This window comes from Mustelus asterias, chromosome 5, assembly GCF_964213995.1.
Source record: "Mustelus asterias chromosome 5, sMusAst1.hap1.1, whole genome shotgun sequence".
Taxonomy (NCBI): Eukaryota; Metazoa; Chordata; class Chondrichthyes; order Carcharhiniformes; family Triakidae; genus Mustelus; species Mustelus asterias.
The window spans coordinates 75299891-75327596 of NC_135805.1; the positions used below are offsets into that span (position 1 = coordinate 75299891).

Sequence of the window (27706 nt, forward strand, 5' to 3'; positions counted from 1 at the left end):
GCCAAGGTGCCCCTTGGGCAATTCCAGGGGGCACCCTCCCTTACCCCGAGCTCCTGGGGCGGCTTCCATGGCCTCTCTTCCCTCCAGTGGGATTGCCCACCTGGTGGGGAGCTGTTGTAAACCGCACCAGAGGGAACCACTCTTGGCGGCGGGGGAGAACATAAGAACTAGGAGCAGGAGTAGGCCATCTGGCCCCTCGAGCCTGCTCCGCCATTCAATAAGATCATGGCTGATCTTTTTGTGGACTCAGCTCCACTTACCCACCCGCTCACCATAACCCTTAATTCCTTTACTGTTCAAAAATTTATCTATCCTTGCCTTAAAAACATTCAATGAGGTAGCCTCAACTGCTTCACTGGGCAGGGAATTCCACAGATTCACAACCCTTTGTGTGAAGAAGTTCCTCCTCAACTCAGTCCTAAATCTGCTTTCCCTTATTGAGGCTATGCCCCCTAGTTCTAGTTTCACCTGCCAGTGGAAACAACTTCCCTGCTTCTATCGTATCTATTCCCTTCATTAATCTTACATGTTTCTATAAGATCTCCCCACATTCTTCTGAATTCCAATGAGTATAGCCCCAGTCTACTCAGTGTCTCCTCATAAGCCAACCCTCTCAACTCTGGAATCAACCTAGTGATCAACCTAGTGAATCTCCTCTGCACCCCCTCCAGTGCCAGTATATCCTTTCTCAAGTAAGGAGACCAAAACTGTGCACAGTACTCCAGGTGTGGCCTCACCAGCACCTTACACAGCTGCAACATAACCTCGCTGTTTTTAAACTCCATCCCTCTAGCAATGAAGGACAAAATTCCATCTGCCTTCTTAATTACCTGCTGCACCTGCAAACCAACTCCTTGAGATTCCTGCACAAGGACACCCAGGTCCCTCTGCACAGCAGCATGCTGCAATTTTTTGCCATTTAAATAATAGTCCATTTTGCTGTTATTCCTACCAAAATGCATGACCTCACATTTACCAACATTGTACTCCATCTGCCAGACCCTCGCCCACTCACTTAGATTATCTATATCCCTTTGTAGACTTTCAGCATCCTCTGCACACTTTGCTCTTCCATCCATCTTAGTGTCATCTGCGAATTTTGACACACTACACTTGGTCCCCAACTCCAAATCATCTATGTAAATTGTAAACAATTGCGGTCCCAACACTGATCCCTGAGGCACACCACTAGTCACTGATCGCCAACCAGAAAAACACCCATTTACCCCCATTCGTTGCTTTCTGTTAGTTAGCCAATCCTGTATCCATGCTAATACATTACCCGTAACACTGTGCACTTTTATCTTATGTAGCAGTCTAGGGAGGGGGGGGGGGGGGGGGGGGGGGGGGGCGGGAGCGCTAGCGGGCCGAGAGACTTTAGTACCAGGCCCACTAATGACACTGAAATTCAAATTTATATATTTAAATCAGCTCTGCACCAGTTTACGGCATGGAGCTGATAACTCCAAAGATTTTGGAACCAGAGACATGTGGAGGCCATGGTGGGGAGCCTACTAAAGTTTCCCGGCCCAGTTCCGCTGCTAGAGCAGCTCAGCAGGCTGAAAGAATCACCTCCTTTAACTTTTCAGCAGTGGTCCTTGCAGTAGTTTTGCAACAATTCTTGTACAGCAGGGGGACTTTTACACACAAGTGTGTGAATCAAAGCAGAATATGAAAACTGAGCAACACCATGAATTAACATTTTTCAGTCTGGTACTTTTGTTGGAAACTACCCAGTTTGATGTGTTGAGCATATTTCTTGGTAACATTGATGCAAATGTGCCACAAACAAAACATGTTTGGTTAGTCTCAATCTAGCACTCAGATGCAAGCTCATGGAAAATGAAATAAAAAGTCCCAGGGTTCGCTGTGCAGTTCTACTCAAAAAACCTTCATGTGGCGAACTTTTCAGGCTGTTCCCACCAGTGAAAATCTCTGGTCTTATCGACCCCCCCCCCCCCCCCCCCCCCCCCCAATCGGATTCACCAGCAGCAGAGGGTGCGAACATTGAGAAACCTCGTTGACAGCAATGAGACCAGAAGGCCTCCATTGCCACAAAACACACCACGGGGTATCTTTGAGAAACAGACATGTCAAGCAAGTGCAATACAATTTGCATTTTTGATGTTTGTACAGAAGTAAGCTCCAAGAGGAAAGCAACAGGTGCTTATCAGAGTAAAAAAATTGACGTCCTTGGATAATATGTCATCCCGGGCTTTGGATAATTTGCTGCCAAAAATAGAAAGCCAATTCTACTAAAGGTGGTTCCCAGCAGGAAGTGCATTTCAGGGAGCCATGACAACCATTATGGGATAATGTAAAATTCAACTGCAGATTTACAATATAAAATCTTAGGTACCTGAACTACAGCCAGTTTTATTTTTAATATTGTACATTTGATTTTTTTTTTACATTGGGAATAGGCTTAACGAAGAACATTTTGTTCTTCAAAGTGCCTTAAATGAGTAATAATGTCAAGACACGTTTAAAATGAAATAATGAGACTGTCTCATTGCTCTGTTTTATACTTCCACATGTCATAATGGGAAAAAAAACCTGCTTGGAAGGAAACTTGCTCCTGAACATAAACAGGTAATATAGATGTTAAGTGTTACCTAAATGCCCACAGACATTGCTGCAAGTTTCAACTACACATGCATATACAAACACATTAGCATGCAAATAACTGAGCTTTCTGCTCCTCATAGAATACAGCTGATATACAAGTTTACAACAAAATACAGAATTATACAGTAAACATTGCAAAATAAACATTCACTTAATTGATAAATGCACATTGTAAAATAATTAATTTGTAATGGCATAATTTAATTGTTACAGATATGCAAAGTGTGAAGCTTCAGACAGTTAATGCAAGTACTGGAGACTACCGATCATAATTTTAACAAACGTTTCCTTCTTAAATCATGTTGAGATCAGGTGTAGGATGCTTGCTGTGTAATGTTTTATACGATTAAAATGTACTATAATTTAAGAAAGTCAGTGTGCAGATGAAGCATAACTTGCACAGAGCACTTGAAAATGTTATATGACTGAAGTTTTTATGTCAAAAAAGAAAGCTTGTCTGTGTTTCTGTGCAGCTCTGTTATGTACAGCCGGTGCAGATGATGATCTTGTTGCCCATCGTGACGGTAAGCGTTGATTCTGTGGTCTTGCAGGACGTGAAAAGCTCATCCCATTCAATCTCATTGTTACAGGTGGCAAGGTCTAAAAGAAAGATATATTGGAAGGCTTTACTGCAATTTTGCAACATCCAGTATCATCTTATAAAATCTGAGCCCTTAGATTTTATAGCACTCTCAATATGACATTAGATATAGCATACCATAGTAAATTTATAAAGAAACATTGGTTAGGCCCTACTGACAGTACAGTGTGTAGTTTATAATTGTCACAGAATGAAGGAAGAGGTCATTAGATATTTCTTTAGACTGAGGACTGATGGAGCAAGAAATATGGAGCCAGAGGGACTGTTTGAGGCAGAGTTGGGGGGGGGGGGGGGTGTTTCTTTGTGGAGTAAATTTGTTTGGTTCTATTTGATATAAAACTGAAAAGAATGCTATCAGAAGACTTTCCTAGGTCTGCGCCAAAATGTACTGGATCAGCTGCAGCGGATATCAAAATACTGAGCAAGTTGGAGTACACGTCTATATGAACACATTCAAACTTAAATAGTAAATGATAAATGTAATTAAATAGTAAACAATAGACAGTTCACCATAGGTAGAATAAAAACACAGAAGGTTAACCATCCTAGGTCATACTCATGCAAATTGCAGTGGTCTCTTTAAAGGAACATCTTTAGAGGCTTAAGAACAGACACCTGTCTCCCATGTTGACCAGAGAGAAAAAAAGATTTAAAATTAGAAGAGCAACATTAACAACAATTACTATAGAATCTATATACTATGGACAATTGCAGCTAGAAACCTTTGTTGTGCATTGTTTGAATTTTGTACAGCAAAGGTTTTGCCTACCATAGGTAATGAAGTTTGCTGCCCTGAGACGCATCGGGATGGTCCTGGTTTCTTCATCAACTCTTGTTTGTCTTGATCTAGGTGAAGTATTCGAAAAAGGTGAGTGATCCTATTTGGATTTTCATGCAAAGATCCAGAATGAGGTGTCTGTGGCTTTGTTCTGTCATCAGCACAATTGGCAACCTTTTTCTTCACAGGAAAGGAAGGACTTGCTTGTCTTTCATTGTTTCTCAACATTGTTTGGACAATATCAAAATTGGACCTTGCATATGATGACAGTTGTGGGCTGGAAAAATTATTAGGAATCAAGTCAACCTTGTCAACCAAGTGGCTTTTGTCATTATCAGCAATCCAATAGCCATGCTTATCCTGTCCTGCTATTTTTGTGTTGGCGATGTAAGGTGAAACATAAGGCCTAAAAGCTGAACCAGTATGCTTTGAAGAAAATTGTTTGGCATGAATGTTCCCTGCAGAGTGAAGTGAGAAGTTTGATCCTGGGTAGGTCTCATTCTGTGCCATATCCACTGATTTTCCAAATGCAAAAGGCTCACAGCTTTCAGTGTTTAAAGCAGCTTTTCTGAAGGTACCAGTTTGTGCTGAAGGTACATCTAATTTGGAATGCACAAACACACCACTGGTACTGCAAACTCCAGTTGTTGATGGAGAGTTTGAAAAGTTACACGCTGTTGGATTACATTTTGGAGACAGAGGTTTCCTTTGTCTGAGTCCACTGTTGGAGTTACCATCCAGACTCTGCTCCTGCGTTGGTAACATTATGTTCTTATCGGAAGAAAATGTTTTTACTGCTGAACCAAAGTAGTTGTTACCAGTTCCGAAGCCAACTTTAGTTGCATCACATGACCACCTGTTGTGGTTATTGTTTTTATTGCATTTAGGCCCCATGTCACACTTAATTTGTGGTGCTAAGGTCTCAAAATATCTTCCACCTACTACAGATTTACGTTCATTTTCCTGCAACGAGGTTTCAAATTTTCTCAGGACAAAAGGGCGATTGTAACTTTGGTTCACAACATAATTTTGAGTTGTGTAGTTACTATCACGTTCCTTCACAGCACCTTTGTGATCCAGCGGAAACATTGAAAATGAATTTGCAAGGTACCAAGAGGATGTCCTTGGTGGAACTGGTGGAGCTTCTTTCCTCGAGGAAGAGGCATCATTTTCACTATCTCTTCCTGAATTTGCAGGAGAAATTCCATGCCCATCCCTTTTGGAATGATTCCAGTTTTTCTCAGTATGAAGCTCTTCAGAACATTTTTGATATTCTGAAAGTGTTGGTCTCAGTGCTTTAAAGATATCATTTGACATGCAGCAATTCTCATCTGAGGAGCTTTCAACTCTTAAAAGTGTATTTTCACTTTGTTTCTCTTTAAATTCTTGCAGATGTGAAACTGATTTTGTTCTGGTTCAAAAAAGACATAAAATAGATGGTCTATGTGATTGATAAGTATAAGATAGTTAATTACACTTTTTTTTCTCTCATTTCAGTTTAGTAAGCTATTGTGGCTTCCCTGCTAGTCTAACTTGATAGGGAGAGGAGCCCTGGACCTGGACCCCAAAGCGATAAGTGGTTTTATTTTACTTTCCTTGTAGTGTCCAGAGCAACAGAAGTGTTTATTCTGGGTCCTACAGACAAAACTGGCCGAGGCTACTGACCTCTTCCCCTAACTGTGATGCCCTCCTGAACCCCATTTGGTTAAGCATTGGGACCCATTCCTTTGAGCCCATGGCAGCAGCTTTCTGCCACTTGACATCTTGTGCTTGCCATTGGTCAGCTCCTGCTTCCATCTGGTTCGAGAGGTCACTGATGGTGGCCTAATGCAGATGAGGAACAAGAAGTAAAAGCCCTAGGACATTACTCTGTAGGAGTCAGGATCATCTGCTGTCTGTACAACTCTCAACTCAAGTTATAATAGGCTCTATAGCTTGATAAAATTAAGAGATATCTTCCAACCCAGCCAAAGTTAATGCCAGTCCATTATGGTTCATTGCATTGATGCAACATTCCATCTAAAGTGACTCCTTTCAAAACCCAGGCTTGGTTCGAGTCAACTTCATGTAGGACATAAAACATATCGTAGCCTATCCTCAAAGTACATTGCAACTTGGCAGAAAGTCCAGCAGAGTTGATTCAGCCCAGTTCTGCCCATGAAAAATTCTTTCTCATCTCTTTTACTTCTTGATATTGTAATCTGCACTCTGTGAATAAATAGGAATTGCAACTTTAAATGTTTCTGATATATTGATACCTTCTTTGGCTCTCCTTTTTCTGGATGTCCTCTTGGTAACTGCACAATTCTTCACTTACTTTTGCTATTTCTTGTAAAGCCTGTGAAAATGAGAAGACAAATTGTAAGATGTAGGTGCCCAAATGTCAACAATATGGCACCTGACACACTGTAATTTATGGAAATAGACTTACGGCATTCAGAGCACTGGAGAATTTCTTTTTATCATTCTGTATAATTCCCACATGTTGGTTGCCCCCACATTCCTCTAAATTTGCAAGTGATGATTCTTCAATAAACAATGGATCACTTGCACTCTTTCTTATGCCTTGATCAGTATCATTTAAAATAACATCTTCCATCCATGGACTATGGGCCTTTGCACTGTTCATACAATTCTGGGCTTCACGTGACTCATTGCATTCAGGATTGGAGGTATGTGAATTAAGCAGTACCCAATTATCTCTTGTGTTTTTTCTTTGTCTCTGCCCAGCTCTCTGTCCATTCAATTTACACTCTTGTCTTGAATTTACATCCCAATAAATCTGCAGATTCAATAAAAAATAATTATGTAAATGCAACGTGTATTATTTTAACAAGTACAAGAACAAATATTTTACGTTCAATATTTCTCAAATGGAATAACATGATCACAAGGCACCATATTCAAGCACGGTGGCACAGTGGTTAGCACTGCTGCCTCACAGCGCCAGAGACCCAGGTTCAATTTCCGGCTTGGGTCACTGCCTGTGAGGAGTATGCACGTTCTCCCCGTGTCTATGTGGGTTTTCTCCGGGTGCTCTGGTTTCCTCCCACAGTCTGAAAGACGTGCTGGTTAGGTGCATTGGCCATGCTAAACTCTTCCTCAATGTACCCGAACAGACGCCGGAGTGTGGCGACAAGGGGATTTTCACAGTAACTTCATTGCAATGTTAATGTAAGCCTACTTGTGACACTAATAAATAAACTTTAAACTTTAATTCATTCACCATTATAGATTATGTGATGTGATTCATTGAAATAAAGTCTTTTCACTTCCAGAACCCGAGGTTGAGTCCAGGGTAGATCAAAAACAAAATTAGAAGCAGTCATCGTTGAATTAATCCTAATTGGACCAATCACTGAAATATGGTGGCTCCAAGAACAGGTCAGTGGCAGGGAATTCTTTCGCGATTAACTCACCTTCTCAATCCCAAAACCTGCCCATCATTTTACAAGGTACAAGTCAGGAGTGTGATGGAATACACTCCACTTGGCTGGAAGAGTTCAACTGCAACAACATTCAAAAAGTTAAAGATTGGAGGGTGGCACGATAGCACAGTGGTTAGCACTGCTGCCTCACAATGCCAGGGACCTGGGTTCGATTTCCGACTTGGGTCACTGTCTGTGTGGAGTTTGCATATTCTCCTCGTGCCTGCGTGGGTTTCTTCCAGGTGCTCCAGTTTCCTCCCATAATCCAAAGATGTGGGGGTTAGGTGGATTGGCCATGTTAAATTGCCCCTTAGTGTCAGGGGGACGAGCTAGGGTAAATGCATGGGGTTATGGGGATAGGGCCTGGGTAAGATTGTGGTCGATGCAGACTCGATAGGGCGAATGGCCTCCTTCTGCACTGTCGGATTCTATGATTCTATCCAGGGAAAATCAGCCTGCTTTAATCAAGCACCTCATCCATTATCTTAAACACTCACTCCTTCCACCAGTGGTGTACAGTGGCAGCAATGTGCACCATATACAAACTGCACTTCATCAACTCTCCAAGGCTTCCTCAAAAACACTTTCCAAATGTGACCTCACCACCTAGAAGGACAATGGCAGCAGACGCATGGGAACATCACCAGCTGCACGTTCTTCTCTGAGCCACACCCATCCAGCCCTAGAACTATACCATCATTTCTTCACTATCACAAACAAAAACTTGGAACGGCCTTCCACCCTTGTGGATGTCCCTACACCAACTGGACTACAACGCTTCAAGAAACTGGCTCACCACCACCTTCCAAGGGAAAATAAGGATGGATAATGATTACTGGCCTTGCCACCAATTCTTACATCCTAAGAATTGATTTTAAAAAGTTATGCCTTTTAAGTCCTTCAAGTAGTGAATGCTGATGCCATGTTCAATGATTTTGCATTTTGTATCTTTTTCCAGAAGTGCAAAAATACACAAATATATATTGTTGATAATCGGATCCCTTTTATTTCTAATAATTCAACATCTGCTAGTTTTTGAACATCCACACTGGCAACTCCATAAAATTTCAAGTTGTCTAATTGTTCTATTCAGTAAAATTTTCAGGGTCAATGAGGCTGTTAGATCAGTAAATATGAAATTAGTGCGATGTTGCCCAATGATGAGGACTGGGTAAGTTGAAGTTCGCTGGAATTTAGAAGGATGAAAAGTTCTCTAGGGAGTTGACGTAGTAGATGTTGAGATGTTTATCCCCTGGCTAAGAAATCTATAACACAGAAGTACAGTCCCAGGATAATTGGATGAGATCATTTTGGACTGACATCATCACTGCTGCAAAATCTGGACAATAACATCACCCCATCTACAGATTTAAAACAGAGTCCTGTAGCTGCTACCAATTAGCTGAAATGATTGATGTGTTTGAACTTTCACCTGTTCCTAAACCCAAATATCCTTTTGGAGGAGAAATATGTTTGTGTAGTGGCTATGTTGATTCCTCAGGGACATGGCTTGCTGTAGACTACCACCTGCACAGTGTTCTTCATTGATGTCAATGGGAAACGCTGAGCAGCCATGATAGCTGGCACATACTGCAGCCTGCCTTCAGGGAATTGACAAAAGTCTGGGTAGCATCACTAGAAGCAGCACCATGTGAATGAATCTGTCCCTCTTTATGTCTTGATAATTCTGCATCTTTCCTATTTTATCATCTTCATCTTGTAACATTGCAGTAATATCCTCCAAAGACTTATATCAAAGTAAGGAGTTATGGGCAAAGAAACAATACCCTTTGTAATTTTCCTACATTACCAACATTGACAACACTTCATAATTGATTGTGGAGCACTTTGGGAAGGTATAAAGTTATAAAAGGTTATATATAAAGACAACTTCACTCTTCATTTTACCTTAAGTGGAAAAGCACTGGCATTTCTGCAGCTACTGATCGACTCAACAATTCTCTACTTGCACCTTTGATGTCTTCATCCCCATTAAAACTGTTACTCTCTCTCATCTTGGCTGTTACCTCAATACGATCCTCAGCTCTGCTCCCTCAAGTCCAACGGATGCAGATTGAATTGACAACATGTTTAACCACGCTCTATCATATCTGGTTAGACCATGCAAAGCACTATCAAGTTCTGCTCTCATTTACCAAAACTGCTCACTATTCCAGGATTATGCTCAAATTCAAAGACAATCCCCAGCTTTTTTTCTCTGATGCAAATTACCTTCCTAAACTGCTCTACCCTACCTCCTCTAACAAGTGTGAGAAGTTTACAAACATCATCAACAAAATTTAATTGATCTGATTAGCAGCCTTTGCCACTTGCCCCTCTTCCTCTAGCTCATGGAAACAAACTTCCACTGGTGCCCCGCTGCACTGAACTTGCAATTCTTTCTATTTTCTCTCTTTTTTCCCCTCTTTCCCCAAGTTCAGTTATAGAGTCATAGAGTTTACAGCATGGAAACAGGCCCTACGGCCCAACTTGTCCATGCAGTCCTTTTTTTTTTTAAAACCCCTAAGCCAATCCCAATTGCCCGCATTTGGCCCATATCTCTCTATACCCATCGTACCCATGTAACTATCTAAATGCTTTTTAAAAGACAACATTGTACCCGCCTCTACTACTACCTCTGGCAGCTTGTTCCAGACACTCACCACCTCTGCGTGAAAAAGTTGCCCCTATGGACACTTTTGTATCTCTCCCATCTCACCTTAAACCTATGCCCTCTAGTTTTCGACTCCCCTACCTTTGGGAAAAGATATTGACTATCTAGCTGATCTATGCCCCTCATTATTCTATAGACCTCTATAAGATCACCCCTCAGCCTCCTATGCTCCAGAGAAAAAAATCCCAGTCTATCCAGCCTCCCCTTATAACTCAAACCATCAAGTCCTGGTAGCATCCTAGTGAATCTTTTCTGCACTCTTTCTAGTTTAATAATATCCTTTCTATAATAGGGTGACCAGAACTGTACACAGTAGTCCAAGTATGGCCTTACTAATGTCTTGTACAACTTCAACAAGACGTCCCAACTCCTGTATTCAATGTTCTGACCAATGAAACCAAGCACGCTGAATGCCTTCTTCACCACTCTGTCCACCTGGGACTCCACTTTCAAGGAGCTATGAACATGTACCCTTAGATCTCTTTGTTCTGTAGCTTTCCCCAATGCCCTACCATTAACTGAGTAAGTCCTGCCCTGGTTCAATCTACCAAAATGCATCACCTTGCATTTATCTAAATTAAACTCCATCTGCCATTCATCAGCCCACTGGCCCAATTGATCAAGATCCCATTGCAATCGGAGATAACTTTTTTCACTGTCCACTACGCCACCAATCTTGGTGTCATCTGCAAACTTACTAACCATGCCTCCTATATTCTCATCCAAATCATTAATATAAATGACAAATAACAGTGGACCCAGCACTGATCTCTGAGGCACACCGCTGGTCACAAGCTTCCAGTTTGAAAAATAATTCTCTACAACTACCCTCTGGCTTCTGTCAAGAAGCCAATTTTGTATCCATTTAGATACCTCACCCTGGATCCCGTGAGATTTAACGTAATGCAACAACCTACCATGTGGTACCTTGTCAAAGGCCTTGCTAAAGTCCATGTAGACAACATCAACTGCACTGCCCTCATCTAACTTCTTGGTTACCCCTTCAAAAAATTCAATCAAATTTGTGAGACACGATTTTCCACTCACAAAGCCACGCTGACTGTCCCTAATCAGTCCTTGCATCTCTAAATTTATTTATTGACAAGATCCATCTCCTCCTCATCCCTCAAACCTATTCTCATTAAACTGGTCACCCAAATTCATGTTTTTTTAAATTCATTCATGGGGTGTGGGCATCGCTGGCTGGCCAGCATTTCTTGCCCAAACCTAATTGCCCATGAAGGGCATTTAAAAGTTAACCACATTGCTGTGGATCTGGAGTCACATGTAGGTCAGACTGGGTAAGGATACAGATTTCCTTCTCTAAAGGAAATTAATTTCTTGGTTCCCATGTTGGTGAAGTTGTTAATGGTTCTCTCTCCTTTGCCAGCCAGCTCTTTCTCATCACCACCTCACTCGACTCCTCTGCAATCTCTGAATTATCAGAACTGCTTGTCCAGTTTTCACTTCTGAATGAGCAGGAATATTTGCCAACTAAATATTGAGTAGCTCAAAACCACAGACTTATTTACCTAGTTACAGACTCCATTCTTCTCTCCTGGTTAACTGTCTGAGGCTGAACCACATCATTCGCAAATTTGGTTTCATATTTAACACCATGAGTTTCCAACATATCCGTGCCATCACTAAGGATGCCTATTTCTGTGTCCATAACATCATCTGACTCCACTCATATCAGCTCATTCATTGTTGAAATCACCATTCATGCCTTTGTTACCTCTAGATTTGACTATTCCAATACCTTCCTGGCTGACTTCCCATGTTCCACTCTCTGTAATGTAGAGCTTATCCAAAACTCTGCTGTCTGTGTCCTACTTGCAACAAGTCCCATTCATCCATCACCCATGTGCTCGATGACCTAACCTGAGCTCCTGGTTAAGCAGCATCTCAACTTTAAAATTCTCATCCCTATTATTAGCTCCCTTCAGGGTCTCACCCCTCTCTATCTATGTAACTTCTCCAGCCTTATAATCTTCTGAAGATCTGATTTTCTCCAATCTGCCTCTTGATCATCCCTGATCTTAGTCACTCTGTCATTGATGGCTGTGTCTGCAGATACCAGGGCTTTAAACTCTTGAATTCTCTCCTTAAACTCAGCGCCTATCTACCTCCCTTTCCTCCTTTGGACATTCCTTAAAACCAATCTCTCTCTCCATGTTTTTGGTCAAGTACCCTAATATGTGGTTCAGTATCAAATTTTGTTTGAAAATACTTGGGAAATTTGTAACTGCATAAATGTGCTGTATAAATATTTTTGTTGTAATAGCACCAGTTACTGTTGTTCTTTTCGTCGGTTTTAGAGTTTTATTTTGAAAATGTCCAAATGAATTTTGTGCTCACCATGGTAGGGTGACACTAGTGTCGAGAAGTAGATTTTCTACTTTTCTCTCAGTGTACGTTTACCACTCCATTTAACTTGTGTAATATACTGTGGGAAGCCAATGGGAACAGACAAGACGGATGTAGCCGTTTGCAGATGGATGAAATATTTCCTTACAAATTAAAATCATAACAGATGACACGAAATTAGTTAAGGAAGGACATACTTGCTTTGGAAGCAGTTCAGAGAAGCTTCACTAGACTGACTCCTGAAATAAAGAGATTATCTTTTGAGCAAAGGCTGTGCAGGTTGAACCTGTACTCATTGGAGTTTAGAAGAATGGGAGGTGATCTTATTGAAACAGTTAAGATAATGATGTGGCTCGACATGGTGGATACTGTAAGGATTCTTCCTCTCGGAAGGGCAATCTAGAATTAGGGGGCACAGTTTATATACAAACATACACATTAGGAGCAGGAGTAGGGCACTCAACCCTTCCAGACTGCTCTGCCTTTCAATAAGATCGTGGATGGTTTGACTGTAACCTCAACTCTACATTTCCACCTACCCGCAATAACCTTTCACTCCCTTGCTGATCAAGAATCTATTTACTTCCGCTTTAAAAAATATTCAAAGATTCTGCTTCCACCACCATTTGAAGAAGCGAATTCCAAAGACTCACGATGCTCTGACAAAAAACAATACTCATCTATTTAAATGGGCGGCTCATATTAAACAGTGACCCCTAGTTCTACATTTTCCCACAAGAGAAAAATCCTTTCCACTGTCAAGACCCCTCGGGATCTTAAATGTTTCAATCAAGTAAAGCAAGTTTAAAGATAAGTAGAGAAAATAAGACAGAGAAAAGGAGGTACTTCTTCTCTCAGGGGGTCATCAGTCTTTGGAATTTTCTTCCACAGATAACAGTGGAGGCTGGGTTAGTGAATATATTCAAAGTGGGTGAGACATTAAGGCCACAATCAGATCAGTCATGATCTTATTGAATGGCAGAGTAGACTTGATGCGCTGAATGGCCTGCTCCTGCTCTTGTTTCTTGTGATCTAAAGCAATGGATGATTTTATCAATTTTTCCCTTATTGCATCAAAGTAGACTTTAGAGCAATCTGTGATGATAACCAAATTACATCATTGGGTTGGACGTCAATGAATTAAAGAAGCAACATAAGACACCCTTCATAACACGCAAGAACATTGTAACATATTTCCAAAAATGTTCTGCATGCTTTTTCCATATGCTAAATACAGCACCTGCTCTATCTTCCTCTGCATGTCCTTCAGTTGACTTTCCAATTCCTTTCTTTCATTATCAAATTGTTCAAGTAGTTCCATCTTCTCCCTGCCCCAGTTTCTCTCACTGATCTCCAGCTGTTTCCTCAGGTCCATAGCTGCTGAGTGAATGTTTGCCAACAACTGCTTCTGTTCTTCCTTTTCTTTTCCAAATGTTTCTCTTGTTTCTTGGGGTGTTTTTTCTACGTCCTGTTTACTTGCCTTTAGTTCCAGCTATTTGGATGCAAGAAATAACATACTTGTTAATATTTCATACCCATGGGCTTGTATTTTTCTAGTGTTCAGATTTTCAATGTGTTTGCTAAGAGAATAATTATAAAACCGAACCAGAAAATGGTCCACATTTCCAAGACAATTAAAACGTAGATAGCCACATCTCATCATATAAATAATTAAACTGTTTCCTTTTTAATCATGCATACTATCTGATTTTATGATGTTTACTTTTGTTTTTTTTAGATTTTGAAAGTCTAACATTCTTGTGCTGACTGCCAGCTTCCATACTTTGAAAATGCATTTATCATAGCCTAATGGTCGAGTTAGCCAGCTGGTTCTCTGAGGCTGCTGCCAGGCAATGGAAATTAGATTTAACAGTAGAGCTCAAGGAATTTGAAGAATGTTACAAAGGCTTTGTAACAGCTTTGGAATCACTGACCTTAGAAATTATGCTGTGAAAATATGAACCTACAGATGCTTAATGCATTTGCGCCAAATCTGTTGTTGTTTTAACAGAGACACATGGAGGTAATGTGTCCATGCAAATAGAAATTTCATGAAAATGGTCTAAGGATTGGGCTACCAAGATTCATGCAGCATAATTCTGAGATAAATGTATAGAAAATTAAGACAAAACAACAAATACATATTCAAATCTACTCAGGGGTAAGGGAGACCGGGGTAACACAAAAAGGGCGCCGGAGTAAGACTGGAAGGGTACCAGTGGTTTGTCTGCAGGGTACCAGGTGTTGACTCTGGGGTACCAGAGGCTTGATTCTAGGGGAGACCAGAGGGTTGACTCAGCAATGACCGGGGAGCAGGCAAGGGGAGGTGGGTTGTTGAGTTGGGGAGGCCAAGGGTTTGACTCAGGGGATACCGGATGGTTGACTTGGGGAGACTGGAGTGTAACTCTTGGAAGACCAGGATTGACTGGGCCATGGGCTTCTTAGAATGGCGTTAGAGGGAAGGGAAGCTTGTAGCAGTGCAATGGGAGGAGGGGGAGGGGGGTTGCGAGTCATCACGGATTTACAGTGCCACTCAAATTTGGTGGTGGACGTGGGGGGGGGGGGGGGTTGCTTCTGGAGGAGAGATGATGCTAAAGGGCAAGGTTAATTGTAAAACTTGTCAATCATCTATACCCTGTTGCAGCTGAGACTATTCAGCTGTAACTCAACTGACATGCCTGGAGTCAAACTAGTCACACAATTATGTCCATTCAAACACCACATACACCACAAAGCTCCCCATAGACCAGGTTGAGGGCAAGGTCTTAGAGCGAAGCTTGGGACAATGCTGTGCCTGAAATGAGAGCTTAGGATGCAGTACAGTGGCCAAAACTGTGGCCACTTGATTATGTGGTATTGGCCAAGGGTGGTGTGGGATCTTGCCAAAGCAGAATGTGATGTTAAGGACGAGGCACCAATGTGGTGGCCAGGACATCAGTCAGTGGGCTCTGCGAGGCAGTTTCAGATAATGAATGGATAAAGGGTGGTCCTCAAAAGACAAATGCTAACTGTCAAGTCTCTCACTTTAATACTGCAGTGAGGAGAATGTATGGAATGTGGAACCTCATAATGTTGCTGTCATTCCTCATGCTTATGGGTAGGAGAGGAAAAGAAGACATCAACAGAGGTGCCTGTCTTGCCAAAGGTAGAAGCAGAATTGTGAAGAAGAAGGGTTGGCAGAGCCTGCTCCGTACGCAGAGGAGAACTCCAGAGAGCTGTCGCTTGGAGGCGCCTCACCAGATCCAGGGTCTACACAGGGCACCTAACATACCTGCAGATGTCCGATAACTAGTGTTGGTGAAGACTACATATGTCCAGGGAACTTGTTGGTCACATCTGCCACCTTTTGCAGGATTTGCTACCATGGGGACTTGGAGGGCATCCACTGCCAATATCACTAAAGGTTACTGCAGCACTCAATTTTATACCAGTGGCTGCTTCCAGGCCTCCACAGGTGATCTCTATGGGATTTTGCAAGCCTCCACTCACAAGTGCACGCAAGAGGTAGTGGACACAATCTTCGTGAGGGCACCTAACTTTGTCCATTTCAACTGGGATCAAGTAAGCCAAGATGCATGCACAATGGGTTTTGTGCTGATCTCTGGTTTTTCCACAGGTGCAGGGTGCCGTTGACTGCACTCAGGTGGCACACAGAGCTCCGTGACATCAAACAGTAAATTATGTGAACCACAAGGGGTTCCACGTGCTGGATATTCAGCTGGTCTGTGACCACACCAAACACATCCTTCAGGTGTGTGCTCAATTCCAAGGAAATGTGCATGACTCCTACATTCTGAGCAGCTTTCAAATCCCTGACATGTTTCAGGTTCCACAGAGGCTGCAGGTTGGCTCCTTGGGGTCAAGGACTACTTGCTGAGGAGGTGGCTGATGACCCCTGCTTGGAGGCCACAGAGTGCAACTGAGACAAGATATAATGAGGTTCATGCTGCAACTTGCACTTTGCTGGAGCAGACCATTGGGATGCTGAAGATGTGGTTCTGGTGCCGGGCCAAGTCTGGTGGAGGCCTGCAATATTATCTGCAGATGGTGCCACGCACTGTAGTTGCTTTCTGTGTTCTGCACAATCTGGCGGGGGGGGGGGGGGGGGGGGGGGGGGGAACTACCTGAGGAGGAAATGGGGGCAGCACATTGCCTCTCATGAGGACATTGAAGGGAACGAGGCCGGGGAGGTCTTTGAGGGAGAGGATGCCGATCGTGAAGCAATAGTGATGTCCAGATGAGGCAGAGGAGCTCAGGATGTGCTCAATGCCACTAGATTCATGGAGGACGATGAAGACATCCAGTGAGAGCATCCCATTATCTTCACATGGCTTCTGTGAAGATTGATCTCTCGTCTGACTGATGGCACCCTCTGTGAAAAGACTCCTGTCATGGGGACACAGGGGTTGCCCATGGTCCCTAGCTGGCAGTTTGCAGTGGGGACAGTGCATAGTTCCTCACAGAGCTCCTGTGAATATCTGATTCCTAACTGGCTGGTGATAGCTCACTTGTTCTCAATAACTACGGTCATAGGGAAAGATCTCCTGATCATACGGCATCCATTATGAGCTGCAAACCTGAGATTCAGTGTCACGAGAGGCTGAAGAATAGGGGGCCAGCCGCACCTCAAAGATTCAGACAGCACACATGGATCATGACTGGAATGAGTGAAGCTAGTCCTGTACATGTGGGAGACATCCTTCTGTTTTTATTCTTTCAGGGGATGTGGGCATCGCTGGCTGGAGCAGCATTTATAATCTATCCAAGCTAAGTTGTTTGCTAGATCTCAAGGGTATTTAAGAGTCAACCACATTTCTTGGATCTGTGGTCACATGTCGGCCAGACCAGGTAAGGATGGCAGATTCCCTTCCCTAAAGGACATGTCATTTTTACAACAGTCGACAGTGGTTTCATTGTCATTATGAGACTTTCCAATTCAAGATTTTTATTGAATTTAAATTTCACCATCTGCCATTGTGGTATTCGAACTCAGGTCCCCAGAGCATAACCCTGGGTCCTTAAAGGATTACTTGTCCAGCGACAATATCACTATGCACCACCTCCCCAGTCCCTCTGAGATACAGGCATGACAGATGTGTTCAGTCAGTGAGGGGACGCCAGCAATGTGCTGGGAACCTAACCCCTACTTCCCAGGAGTGAATTGAATGAACTTTCTCTGAACTGCTTCTCATACAATTATATCTTTTTATAAGTAAGGGGACCAAAACTGTACACAGTACTCCAGATGCAGTCTAACTAAGGCCACGTACAACTGTAGCAACACTTTTATTCTCGATTCCCCTGCAATAAACACCAAAATTTCATTTTCCATAGCATGCTGATGTTCAGGAAGAAGCTGTCTGCCTTTAGACACATGAGTTGAACTATGTCTTGACAGCTAAATTAATATTTAGCCTCAAGTTTTGTGAATCAGATAACTTTCATCAATCTTTAGGAAACAGATTAAAGAAGATTTCCTCTGGGTGTTATATCATAATGGAGCTGAAAAATCAATCTTTATAAATGGATTTACATCTATGTACAACAGCTAGCACAGTGAATAAGTCATACCCTTTTAAAAATATATATCTTCATAATGGACAGGATCTGCTCAGCCTAAGAGTAATCATTCAGGGCGAGGTTTTCTCAGAAATCAGCAAAGGCGCAAGGCGCGCCATCACCTCAGTTCTTTAATAAATGAGGTCACATTTAAATGCTGCCCCTGAACTCAGTTAGCACACTTGTGATTGGGATGTCATGGCTGCAAAAGCTAAGAAGTATACTGCCCCAAAGTTCATCAAAGCCTCCCTGGAGCACCTGCTGGACTCAGTGGAGACCCATTGCGATGTGATATACCTGCGCTCTGGATGAAGACTGTCAGCAAGATCAGTATGGAAGGCAGTGCAGTGACAGCAGTGATCAGCTCTGACATGCTGCAGAACAGGCCGGTCATCCACTGCAGGAAGAGGATGAATGATCCCCTCTGTTCTGCCAGGGTAAGTCTCTCTTCTCATCACTCTCAGTTCATATGCTCACACACCATTACAGATTCACCGGCTCAACAGGACACCACCACTCACTCTCCCACACACATCTTCATCTCCCCTGCAGGTCGTGACTTCATCACCTTGCCAGTCCCACTCACCATCCTTCCTTGTCAAATAACCTGGTCATCTGCCCTGACATGTGCCCTGCTTACACTCTCTTCATTTGTCTTTATGTAGGACAAGCTAGTTCACAATGAGAGGGAGAGATCCCAGATGGGTGGAGAGATCCCACAGTTGAAAGTCCTCATGGATTTTGAGGATAGCGCCACGATCGCTCCTGTGCTGATGGTGAGGTCGGCAGCAATAAACCAAGTGCGGATCCAACTCTGCATCATCCATCAGGGACAGGGTTGGCCCACTCAAGGACAAGGGAGGAAATCTATGTGTGGAGCCAGAGGAAATGGGCGAGGTATTAAATGAGTACTTTGCGTCAGTATTCACGAAAGAGAAGGACTTGGTGGATGAAGAGTCTGGGAAAGATGTGTAGATAGTTTGAGTCATGTTGAGATCAAAAAGGAGGAGGTATTGGGGTTCTTGAGGAACATCAAGGTAGACAAGTCTCTAGGACCTGATGGGATATACTCCAGAATACTGAGAGAGGCAAGAGAGGAAATTGCTGGGGCCTTGAGATAAATCTTTGTATCCTCACTGGCTACAGGGGAGGTCCCAGAGGATTGGAGAATAGCCAATGTTGTTCCTTTGTTTAAGAAGGGGAGCAAGAATAATCCAGGTAATTACAGGCCGGTGAGCCTTACAGCAGTGGTAGGGAAATTATTGGAGAGGATTCTTCGAGACAGGATTCATTCCCACTTGGAAATAAGTGGACGTATTAGTGAGAGGCAACATGGTTTTGTGAAGGGGAGGTCGTGTCTCACGAACTTGATCGAGTTTTTCGAGGAAGTGATGAAGATGATGGATGAGGGTAGGGCAGTGGATGTTGTCTATATGGACTTTAGTAAGGCCTTTAACAAGGTACCTCATGGCAGACTGATGCAGAAGGTGTAGTTGCATGGGATCAGAGGTGAGCTGGCAAGGTGGGTACAAAACTGGTTTGGTCAAAGAAGACAGAGGGTAGCAGAGGAAGGGTGCGTTTCTGAATGGAGGGCTGTGACGAGTGGTGTCCCTCAGGGATCAGTGCTGGGACCTTTGCCATTTGTAATATATATATAAATGATTTGGAGGAAAATGTAACTGGATTGATTAGTAAGTTTGTGGACGACACAAAAGGTTGGTGGATTTACGGATAGCGATGAGGACCATCAGAGGATACAGCAGGATATAGATCAGTTGGAGACTTGGGTGGAGAGATGGCAGATGGAGTTTAATCCGGACAAATGTGAGGTAATGCATTTTGGAAGGTCTAATACAGATAGGAAATATACAGTAAATGGCAGAACCCTTAGGAGTATTGATAGGCAAAGGGATCTGGGTGTACAGGTACACAGGTCACTGAAAGTGGCAATGCAGGTGGAGAAGGTAGTCAAGAAGGCATACAGCATGCTTGCCTTCATCGGCCGGAGTATTGAGTTTAAAAATTGGCAAGTCATGTTGCCACTTTATAGAACCTTAGTTAGGCCGCACTTGGAATATAGTGTTCAATTCTGGTCGCCACACTACCAGAAGGATGTGGAGGCTTTGGAGATGGTACAGAAAAGATTTACCAGGATGTTGCCTGGTATGGAGGGCATTAGCTATGAGGAGAGGTTGGAGAAACTTGGTTTGTTCTCACTGGAGTGACGGAGGTTGAGGGGAGACCGGATAGAAGTCTACAAGATTATGAGAGGCATGGACAGAGTGGATAGTCAGAAGCTTTTTCCCAGGGTGGAAGAGTCAATTACTAGGGGGCATATGTTTAAGTTGCGAGGGGCAAGTTTTAAAAGAGATGTGCGAGGCAGATTTTTTACACAGAGTGGTGGGTGCCTGGAACATGTTGCCAGGGGAGGTAGTGGAAGCGGATACGGTAGTGACTTTTAAGGGGCGTCTTGACAAGTACATGAATGAGATGGGAATAGGGGGATATGATCCCCGGAAGCATAGGGGGTTTTAGTTAAGTCGGGCAGCATGGTCGGTGCAGGCTTGGAGGGCCAAAGAGCCTGTTCCTGTGCTGTAATTTTCTTTATTCTTTGTTCAGACAACAATGCTATGAGTCATGTCTCCTGTTTCTAAATGCCCCTGCCATGCACTAATGACCTCTCCTTTCTGATGCAGGTGCACCTGGCAAACAGCCCAAGGGGGGTCCACCAGCCAGGTTCTTGACTGGTGGGCTGAGAATTACACAAACGAGGAATTTACAGAGCCCAAAGTGAAAGAACTGTCACAGCGCTCAGCTGCACCCTCCACCAGTGCAGAGAGACACACCTCCTCTGTGTATTTTCAACTAGTTTTCAAGTAGCCTCGGGGTCACAATCTGGTGAGCACTTCATACTTTCTGATCCACAGCAAGCTAAGGTCATGCCTCAGTTGCTGCAGCTCCAAAGGCAAGGGAAGGAAAATCAGAAAAGGATATCAGATACACTCCTCAGATTGAAAGGCTGCATAGAGGAGTCTGTCTGCCTTATGTCTGAGGTGATTGTGCCGACACTGCAATGCAATGAGGTCAACACAGCTAGGGTGGTGACTGCCGTGGAAATCTTGGTGTCCACTGCTGCAGGACATGCATTCCATGGTGCAAGCACTTGCTCAGATCCACCAGGGCCAATGCCAGAGGACAGCAGGTCTTTTTGACTCACTCCAGCTGCCCCTCTTTACCAAAGAGGGAGCCAGGGGCCCTCACCCATCCATAGTGAGGAGGATCTGCTGGTGCACATCCTGGGCCATCCACCTAGGCAACTCCAGGAGTATCCTGTCCATCCGAATCCCCACTTCCCACTTCAGCTCCAGCTTCACAGGCTGAGGAGTGTGGCACTGCCACGCAGCTAAACCTCGAAAGCAGGCCAGGGCCACACCCCCCCAGCTCTTGGCCCTCCAGAGCACTCCCGCCAAGGTCATCACAGACAACAAGCAGTGAAAGGAAGCAGGCTGCCTCCACCTCCACTGGGGATGCACCAAGACATAGTGGCAGGGTTAGAAAGGTTAAGAAGCTCTAGTTGCACAGCGTGGACATGGGTGTTAAATACTTGTACATATGTTCACCATTGTAAATAGACTCTCACTAATTGCACCCTTTCTGTGGCTGCTTATTCTGATGATCTGTGTTTCTGTAATTCTGAAGTGAAAACCTGATCACTGCACAAGATAAAGGCAGAGTGTTCAGTCCACGGCTTCCTCCAGGGATTAGCTTATGAAGAAAAGTTGAGCCTATACTCACTGGAGTTTAAAAGAATAAGAGGTGATCTTATTGAAACATATAAGATGTTGAGGAGACTTGAGGGTGCATACTGAGGGAAAATTTCCCCTTGTGGAGGAGTCTCGAGCTGGGGAAACAATTTAAAAATTAGGGATCTCTCATTTAAGACTGAGATGAGGAGATTTCTTCCTCTCAGAGGACATTATATTAGTCTGTGGAATTATTTTCCCCAAAGAGCAGTGGAGGCTGGGTAATTGAATATATTCAAGACTGTCGTACCCAGTACAAACATGAAGGTATTACAAATTTTCACACTATGGCTGCAATTCTCTGATGTTGTACGCCCACCACCGCTGCCAGCAAGAACAGAGAATTTGGCCAAATCTCCATTCACGGCAGTGGGACTGGACAATCCCAGCCCCAGGCGAGGTCAGAGAATTCCGGCCTATATTTTAAAAAGCAGACATCAAAAGCTGCTTAAGATGGCTGTAGTATTTCATGTGACTTGGCAAAATTCATCTCCAGACTATCCTTAAACTCAAGCCAATTCCTAACTAAATATGGACAAGCAGATCTACTTGTGAAATTTACACACCCCTTTATTGAGGATGGACCATCAACAGAAAGGGCAATAACATATCAGCCAACTTTGCTTTATCATAGACGATAGAGACATCAAAACTCAATGGATGTTAGACGAACATGAAATGGATCTCATCAACATTTTATTGTATTGTAATAGCTTCTCATCCCAAACACAAAAACCTTGACAATATGAAACTCTCAGAGCGTGAAAAGTCATAACACAGGATGTTTACAGGCCTAACACACTGCTGTATTTAGAGAAGGCCCTTCGACCTGTAACCAGTCACAATGGGTAAGGTAGTAGTCATCAGGGAGTTGACACAACTTGTTTTGTCTTGGTTTATGAGGATTAGTTAGGTCTGGGAAGCTGCAGGATTGAGGGAGTGGGGGTGTTTCAGGGTTGAGAGTCCCTGCTTCAGTGGTCATTTTGGTTATGTTTGTTATGGTTCATGATTAATCGGTGGGTTTCTGTGCTGAGTTAGGGGTTGATTTTTGCAGATAAGTCTCCTATTTTTTTTCCCAGACTGTTATTCCTTCAGTTCCAGGTGGAGGCTAAGAATCACTAATTCTGATCGTAAAATGTCTCACATTTTGGCAACATTTCATATTGTCACTTAATCATTTACTTAAATTCGTAACACCTCATTGTACAGTATAAATATTCTATCCAATTTTTGTGTAGTGCGCTACCAAATAATAAACTTTTGCCTTGCATAAATTGCTGAATATTATCCAGAATCTCACTGCTTGCTGTTTCTTCTATACATCTTACAATCATGTGGAAAGTTTTCCACATAAAAGTTTACCTCTCCGATACGGCACTTCAGCTCTGCTCTCTCCAGTTCCCAGGCACACTTGTCACTGGAATACTGATGCTGCAGTTTGGCTCTTTGATCTTCCTCCTTTTTAACTTTAGCCTGAACACCTTCCAAAATAGACCTAAGATCAAGTAAAATTCTTCTGTTTTCACCAGCCTAGGATAAAAGTTAGAATTCTTTAGGTAAGTATTTAAAAATCAACGTACAAAGTTTCATTATGTGCCTGCTTGTGTCAGGTGGTAGAACTCTCAACCCTGTGCCAAAAGATTATGGTTTGAGTTCTGTAACAAAGTTTAAGTTTGTAATGCAGGCTGGCACTACAGTGAAATACGATGGAGAAAATGTTGCTTATTTAAGCAGGATGAGACATCAAACCAAGATTGTGTCTGCCTGTTCTGATGAATGTTACAATCTCATGGCATTATTAGGACAGCAGAGATGTCTCCAGATTCAGGCCTCACCAATACCACCAAAAAAAATTTCTACTTATGTTGGATACTGAGAGTGTTGCTGACACTGTTGGAATTCCATTGCTGTATCGGTTAGTATTTTAGTAGGGTGGGAATAAAGCTGTTTTTTTCCTGAGCCAATTTAATCTGATAAATAACTTATGTTCAATCAGGTTATGAAAAGACTGAATTGTCATCAAGTTGGTCACCAAAACAAGGGATGTTCTATTCACACAGTTTTAACCCCATGGCACAGTTTAAAATAAACCAGGGAAGTTTTCCCTTAAACATTTATCTCTCAATTAATATCAGTAAAACATTATTATTAGATGTATTATTAAGGACATCTTAACAATGCACTTAGAAAATCACTGTATAGCCAAAGTCAACATAGCTTTACAAGAGGGAATTCGTGTCTGTCAACTTGATTAAGAGTTTTTTGAGGATGTAACCAGTAGGGTAGATAAAGGGGAACCAATAAAAGTAGCATCTCTGAATTTCCAAAAGGAAATTCGATAAGGTGCCACACAAAAGGTTAATCGGCAAGCTAAGGGCTCAGGGAGTTCGGGAACATATCTCAGCAGCGATGGATGGATGATTGGTTAACGGATAGGAAGCAAAGAGGAGGCATAAATGGGACGCGTTCAAGTTGGCAGCCTGTGACTGGTGGAATGGTGCATGGATCAGTGTTCTGGCCTCAACTATTTATAATCTATATTCATGACTTAGACGGAGAGACAGGGAGTAATGTATCTACGTTTGCCGACAATACAAAATTAGGTGAAAATGTAAACAGTGAGAAGGACACAGGGTCTGCAAAGAGATGGTCAGATCATTTATTTCATTACTGTTTGTGCAACCTTGCTGGGTGTACAAATTGGCTGCTGTGTTTTCCCACAGTACGACAGTGACTACATTTCAAAAGTACTTAATTGGCTGTGAAACATTTTGGAAGGTTTTGAATGCAAGCTCTTTTTTCACTCTTCATACTTGCATAGTACTTTGAAGGCCATGCAGATATAATTACTGTTGCCACTCAGATTGCATAGTAAATAGAGCATGTCAAATATTATTCACACTTAACAAAATGCTTTCTTATCAGACTACTCAAAAGGCACCATTCCAAGAAATATATAAAGAGTCATAGTCATAGAGTTTTACAGCACAGAAAGAGGCCCTTTAGTCCATTATGTCTGTGCCAGCCATCAAACACCTATATATTCTAAAATGTCCACTTGATATGTATCAGATGTTTACAATTAATTATTCGATTACTTCTCATTTTAAAAGTCAGCGTCCATCAATGTTTGGATCCAGCAACTTCAAACATTTGTCATTACTTTTTGGGAGAGAGTGTTATTTAATTAATAAAAAGAAGCAATATAGAAGTTAATTATTTTTAGAAAGTGACTTTGCACCTGTGACTGAGAGCAATGTTTGATTATTTAACATCTAGCATCAACTTTTGATGTTCACAAACTTCACATAAAGTAATCATAGAATCTACAGTGCTGAAGGAGGCCATTTTGGCCCATCAAGCCTGCACCGACAACAATCCCACCCAGGTCCTATCCCCATAACCCCATGTATTTACCCTCCTGATCCTCCTCACATTAAGTGGCAATTTATCTTGGCCAATCCACCTAACCCGCACATCTTTGGACCGTGGGAGGAAACCGAAGCACCCAAAGGAAACCCACACAGACATGGGGAGAATGTGCAAACTCCACACAGACAATGACCCAAGGCGGGAACTGAACCCGGGTCCCTGGTGCCGTGAAGCAGCAGTGCTAACCATTGTGTTCCCGTGCCGCCCATAATGCGCTACCCAAAGGTAGAATGTAGGAAACTGTCTCTTCCAAAGAGAAAATCATGAACTTATTTTCCCGTAAATTTGGAACTCAACCTGAACAAGCTGTGAGCTATATCTGTCCCGTGACTCCCATAGTAAACAAGGACAACATGCATTTCATGTTTGCACTGTCTAGACCTGCCCAAGGATGATGTTGATGTCGGGAACCATGGTGAAGGAAACAATGAAATCCTCCCCAAACCACTTTAACCCTCACTTTCCCCTCGCAGATATAAGGACCAATGAGTGAACTCTGGTGCACTTTATTTACTTGGATCTCGGCGACTTCCCTCAGTAACATCTCCTTTTCTTTCACCCAGACTTCTTTGTCTTGTCTGTAACGTTTCTTCGCTTCCTCGAGTTTCCTCTTGAGCCGGAAGAGCTGATACTGCAGCTCATTTTTATCGGGTTGAGTTTTGGTGGCGAGCCTTTGCCCTGACTCTTCGAAGCTAGCTGGGGTTGACATGTTTGTCAGGGGGCTCCGGCTCCTCTCCCTGCCTCTGGACACGGTCTCCCAGCCCCGCACTCCACCGTAAGCCTCGGCGTTATGTCCAAAGACGCCCCACATCTCCGGCATTCTGCGAGCAGGGAAGATGCTGTCTTTCTTAACCCCGCGTCAGTTGTCCAGAAAAGGAGTGGCGAGTCGCTTCAGCTAAAATCAGCCCTGGCTCCGAGGTGGCTCGCCTCTCCCCACGTTGCTATCTGGGTCAGGAGCATCGCTTTCACTCGGTGCGCCCGCTCACAAGGTCAGAACAGGCGCAGCACATTGCCAAGGACTGGGGGTGTAAACCACACGCTGGAACACTGCAGATTCCTCAACTTATTTTAGCACAGTTTGTTTAGCAACACCGTTGACATTTAGCGCCTTGGGGGAAGCTGTTAAAACGCTTTAGAGGCGCCATATCAATGCAAGTCTCTCGTTCAGCTTCAACTGACACTCCTCAATCCCAGTCCCCAAATAACAGCTCGCAAAAAGACAGGTTTAATGCCAAACGTACGGGTTCCTAAATATAACCGTGAGGACAGGCGATTACGCCGACAACAGGCTTCATTTTCAACGCTGAGAATGTCCTGAAGCTGTTTTCCCTCCAGCTGTTTACAATCTTCAAACTTTCTATTGCTTTGTTTCTGGCGGTGGGTTGTTGTTGGGAGGTGTAAAAACGCCACTGCTAAACTTGAAGGGCCGCCTCTTTATACAATAGCAGGAAAGCTGGCTAAAATTCTGGATATTGTTCAACATCGTAGAAGCCCTAGCATTTAATAACTTATCACCGAGCAACGGGAACTCAAATAAATAGCCTTCTAAACGCATCACTGTTATAGGGAAAAACAGAAAAATAATGCATCCACTTTAGATTACATTCGAAAAGAAGAAACAGCAACATCAGGCCATCTGGGAGCAAGCATCGCTGTTTAAGTCAAAAAGCAGTTGTGTCTGCCTCACCTGCCTTCCTCCTTGAAGTGCCACTCAGTTTTGCCCCTTCTCTGGGCATGGTCCAGAGCAGAGCCGGGAAGATGACGCGCTTCTCAAACCTCTGTACAGCCCCTTCTGAGAAAGAGGAAGAAACGTCGTCAAGAACAAGATCATTGTCCAATTCACCCACAACTCACTTCCCAACCCGTGACCCAAAACTCAGCACACTTCCAAACCCACGCCGAGCTTCACCGCACGGAATCTGACCCTCCCGGGTGGCCTGGGACCACTTTGGGGTTTACACTGAACACGTTCAGGACAAGTCAGTTATTCAGCAGCGGTACAGTGACAAAGACAACTCTGATGCCACCTTCGGTCCAGAGCGTTAATGCTCGGCTCACACACAACATCCCAGTCTCCGGGATTGCACGGCCACATTTCAAATACAAAACACTGCATGGACAAAGCATGGATCAAGGCAAACACAGGTCGCAAGGACTTTGGCGGCTTTAGCGAAACCGTTCCCGATCCACCACTACACGTTGTTGATGATATCATTCCCAATAGCATAAAACTGGTCTCTTTTCTATTCTGAATAACATTGATACGATTATGGTTATCAAGAAACACCTGCAAATCCTGCTTGGTATGAACAGAAATCTGTGCTCTCTCTTCGTGTGCTTTTGTCTTTACTGGCTGTGTATGACACAGTGTATAACCGGATGTTTACAAGTGGAACCTGCGGCAAAATACCACAACCTGTTAAGTATAGAGTA

At 43.2% G+C, this 27706-nt stretch overlaps 2 protein-coding genes across 2 annotated transcripts in view; both read right to left on the minus strand.

Annotated features, from left to right (window-relative positions):
• Positions 1–1358: 1358 nt before the first annotated feature.
• Positions 1359–27632, minus strand: mtcl3a (MTCL family member 3a). Its single transcript, XM_078212837.1, has 8 exons — positions 27561–27632; positions 25788–27065; positions 23204–23371; positions 13720–13971; positions 6439–6789; positions 6266–6345; positions 3999–5418; positions 1359–3228 (listed from the first exon to the last, which is right to left on the minus strand). The coding sequence occupies exons 2-8, from the start codon at positions 26091–26093 to the stop codon at positions 3046–3048; spliced, it is 2760 nt and encodes a 919-aa protein (XP_078068963.1). The 5' UTR covers positions 26094–27065; positions 27561–27632; the 3' UTR covers positions 1359–3045.
• mtcl3 (MTCL family member 3) overlaps positions 26631–27706 on the minus strand; it is a 65238-nt gene continuing 64162 nt past the window's right edge. The window contains exons 7-9 of the mRNA XM_078213555.1: positions 27561–27689; positions 26961–27065; positions 26631–26830 (exon numbers count right to left, since the gene is read on the minus strand). Coding sequence (XP_078069681.1) covers positions 26631–26830; positions 26961–27065; positions 27561–27689 — 434 coding nt within the window. The remainder of the gene's footprint in view (positions 26831–26960; positions 27066–27560; positions 27690–27706) is intronic.

Coding starts and splice junctions, on each gene's coding strand:
- mtcl3a (XM_078212837.1), bottom strand. CDS start 26,093: ATGCCGGAGATGTGGGGCGTCTTTGGACATAACGCCGAGGCTTACGGT. Junction 6,790..13,719: donor TGCAGAGGAAGATAGAGCAG/GTGCTGTATTTA, acceptor TTGAATCTGCAG/ATTTATTGGGATGTAAATTC. Junction 5,419..6,265: donor AAAAAGGAGAGCCAAAGAAG/GTATCAATATAT, acceptor TTTTTGAACCAG/AACAAAATCAGTTTCACATC.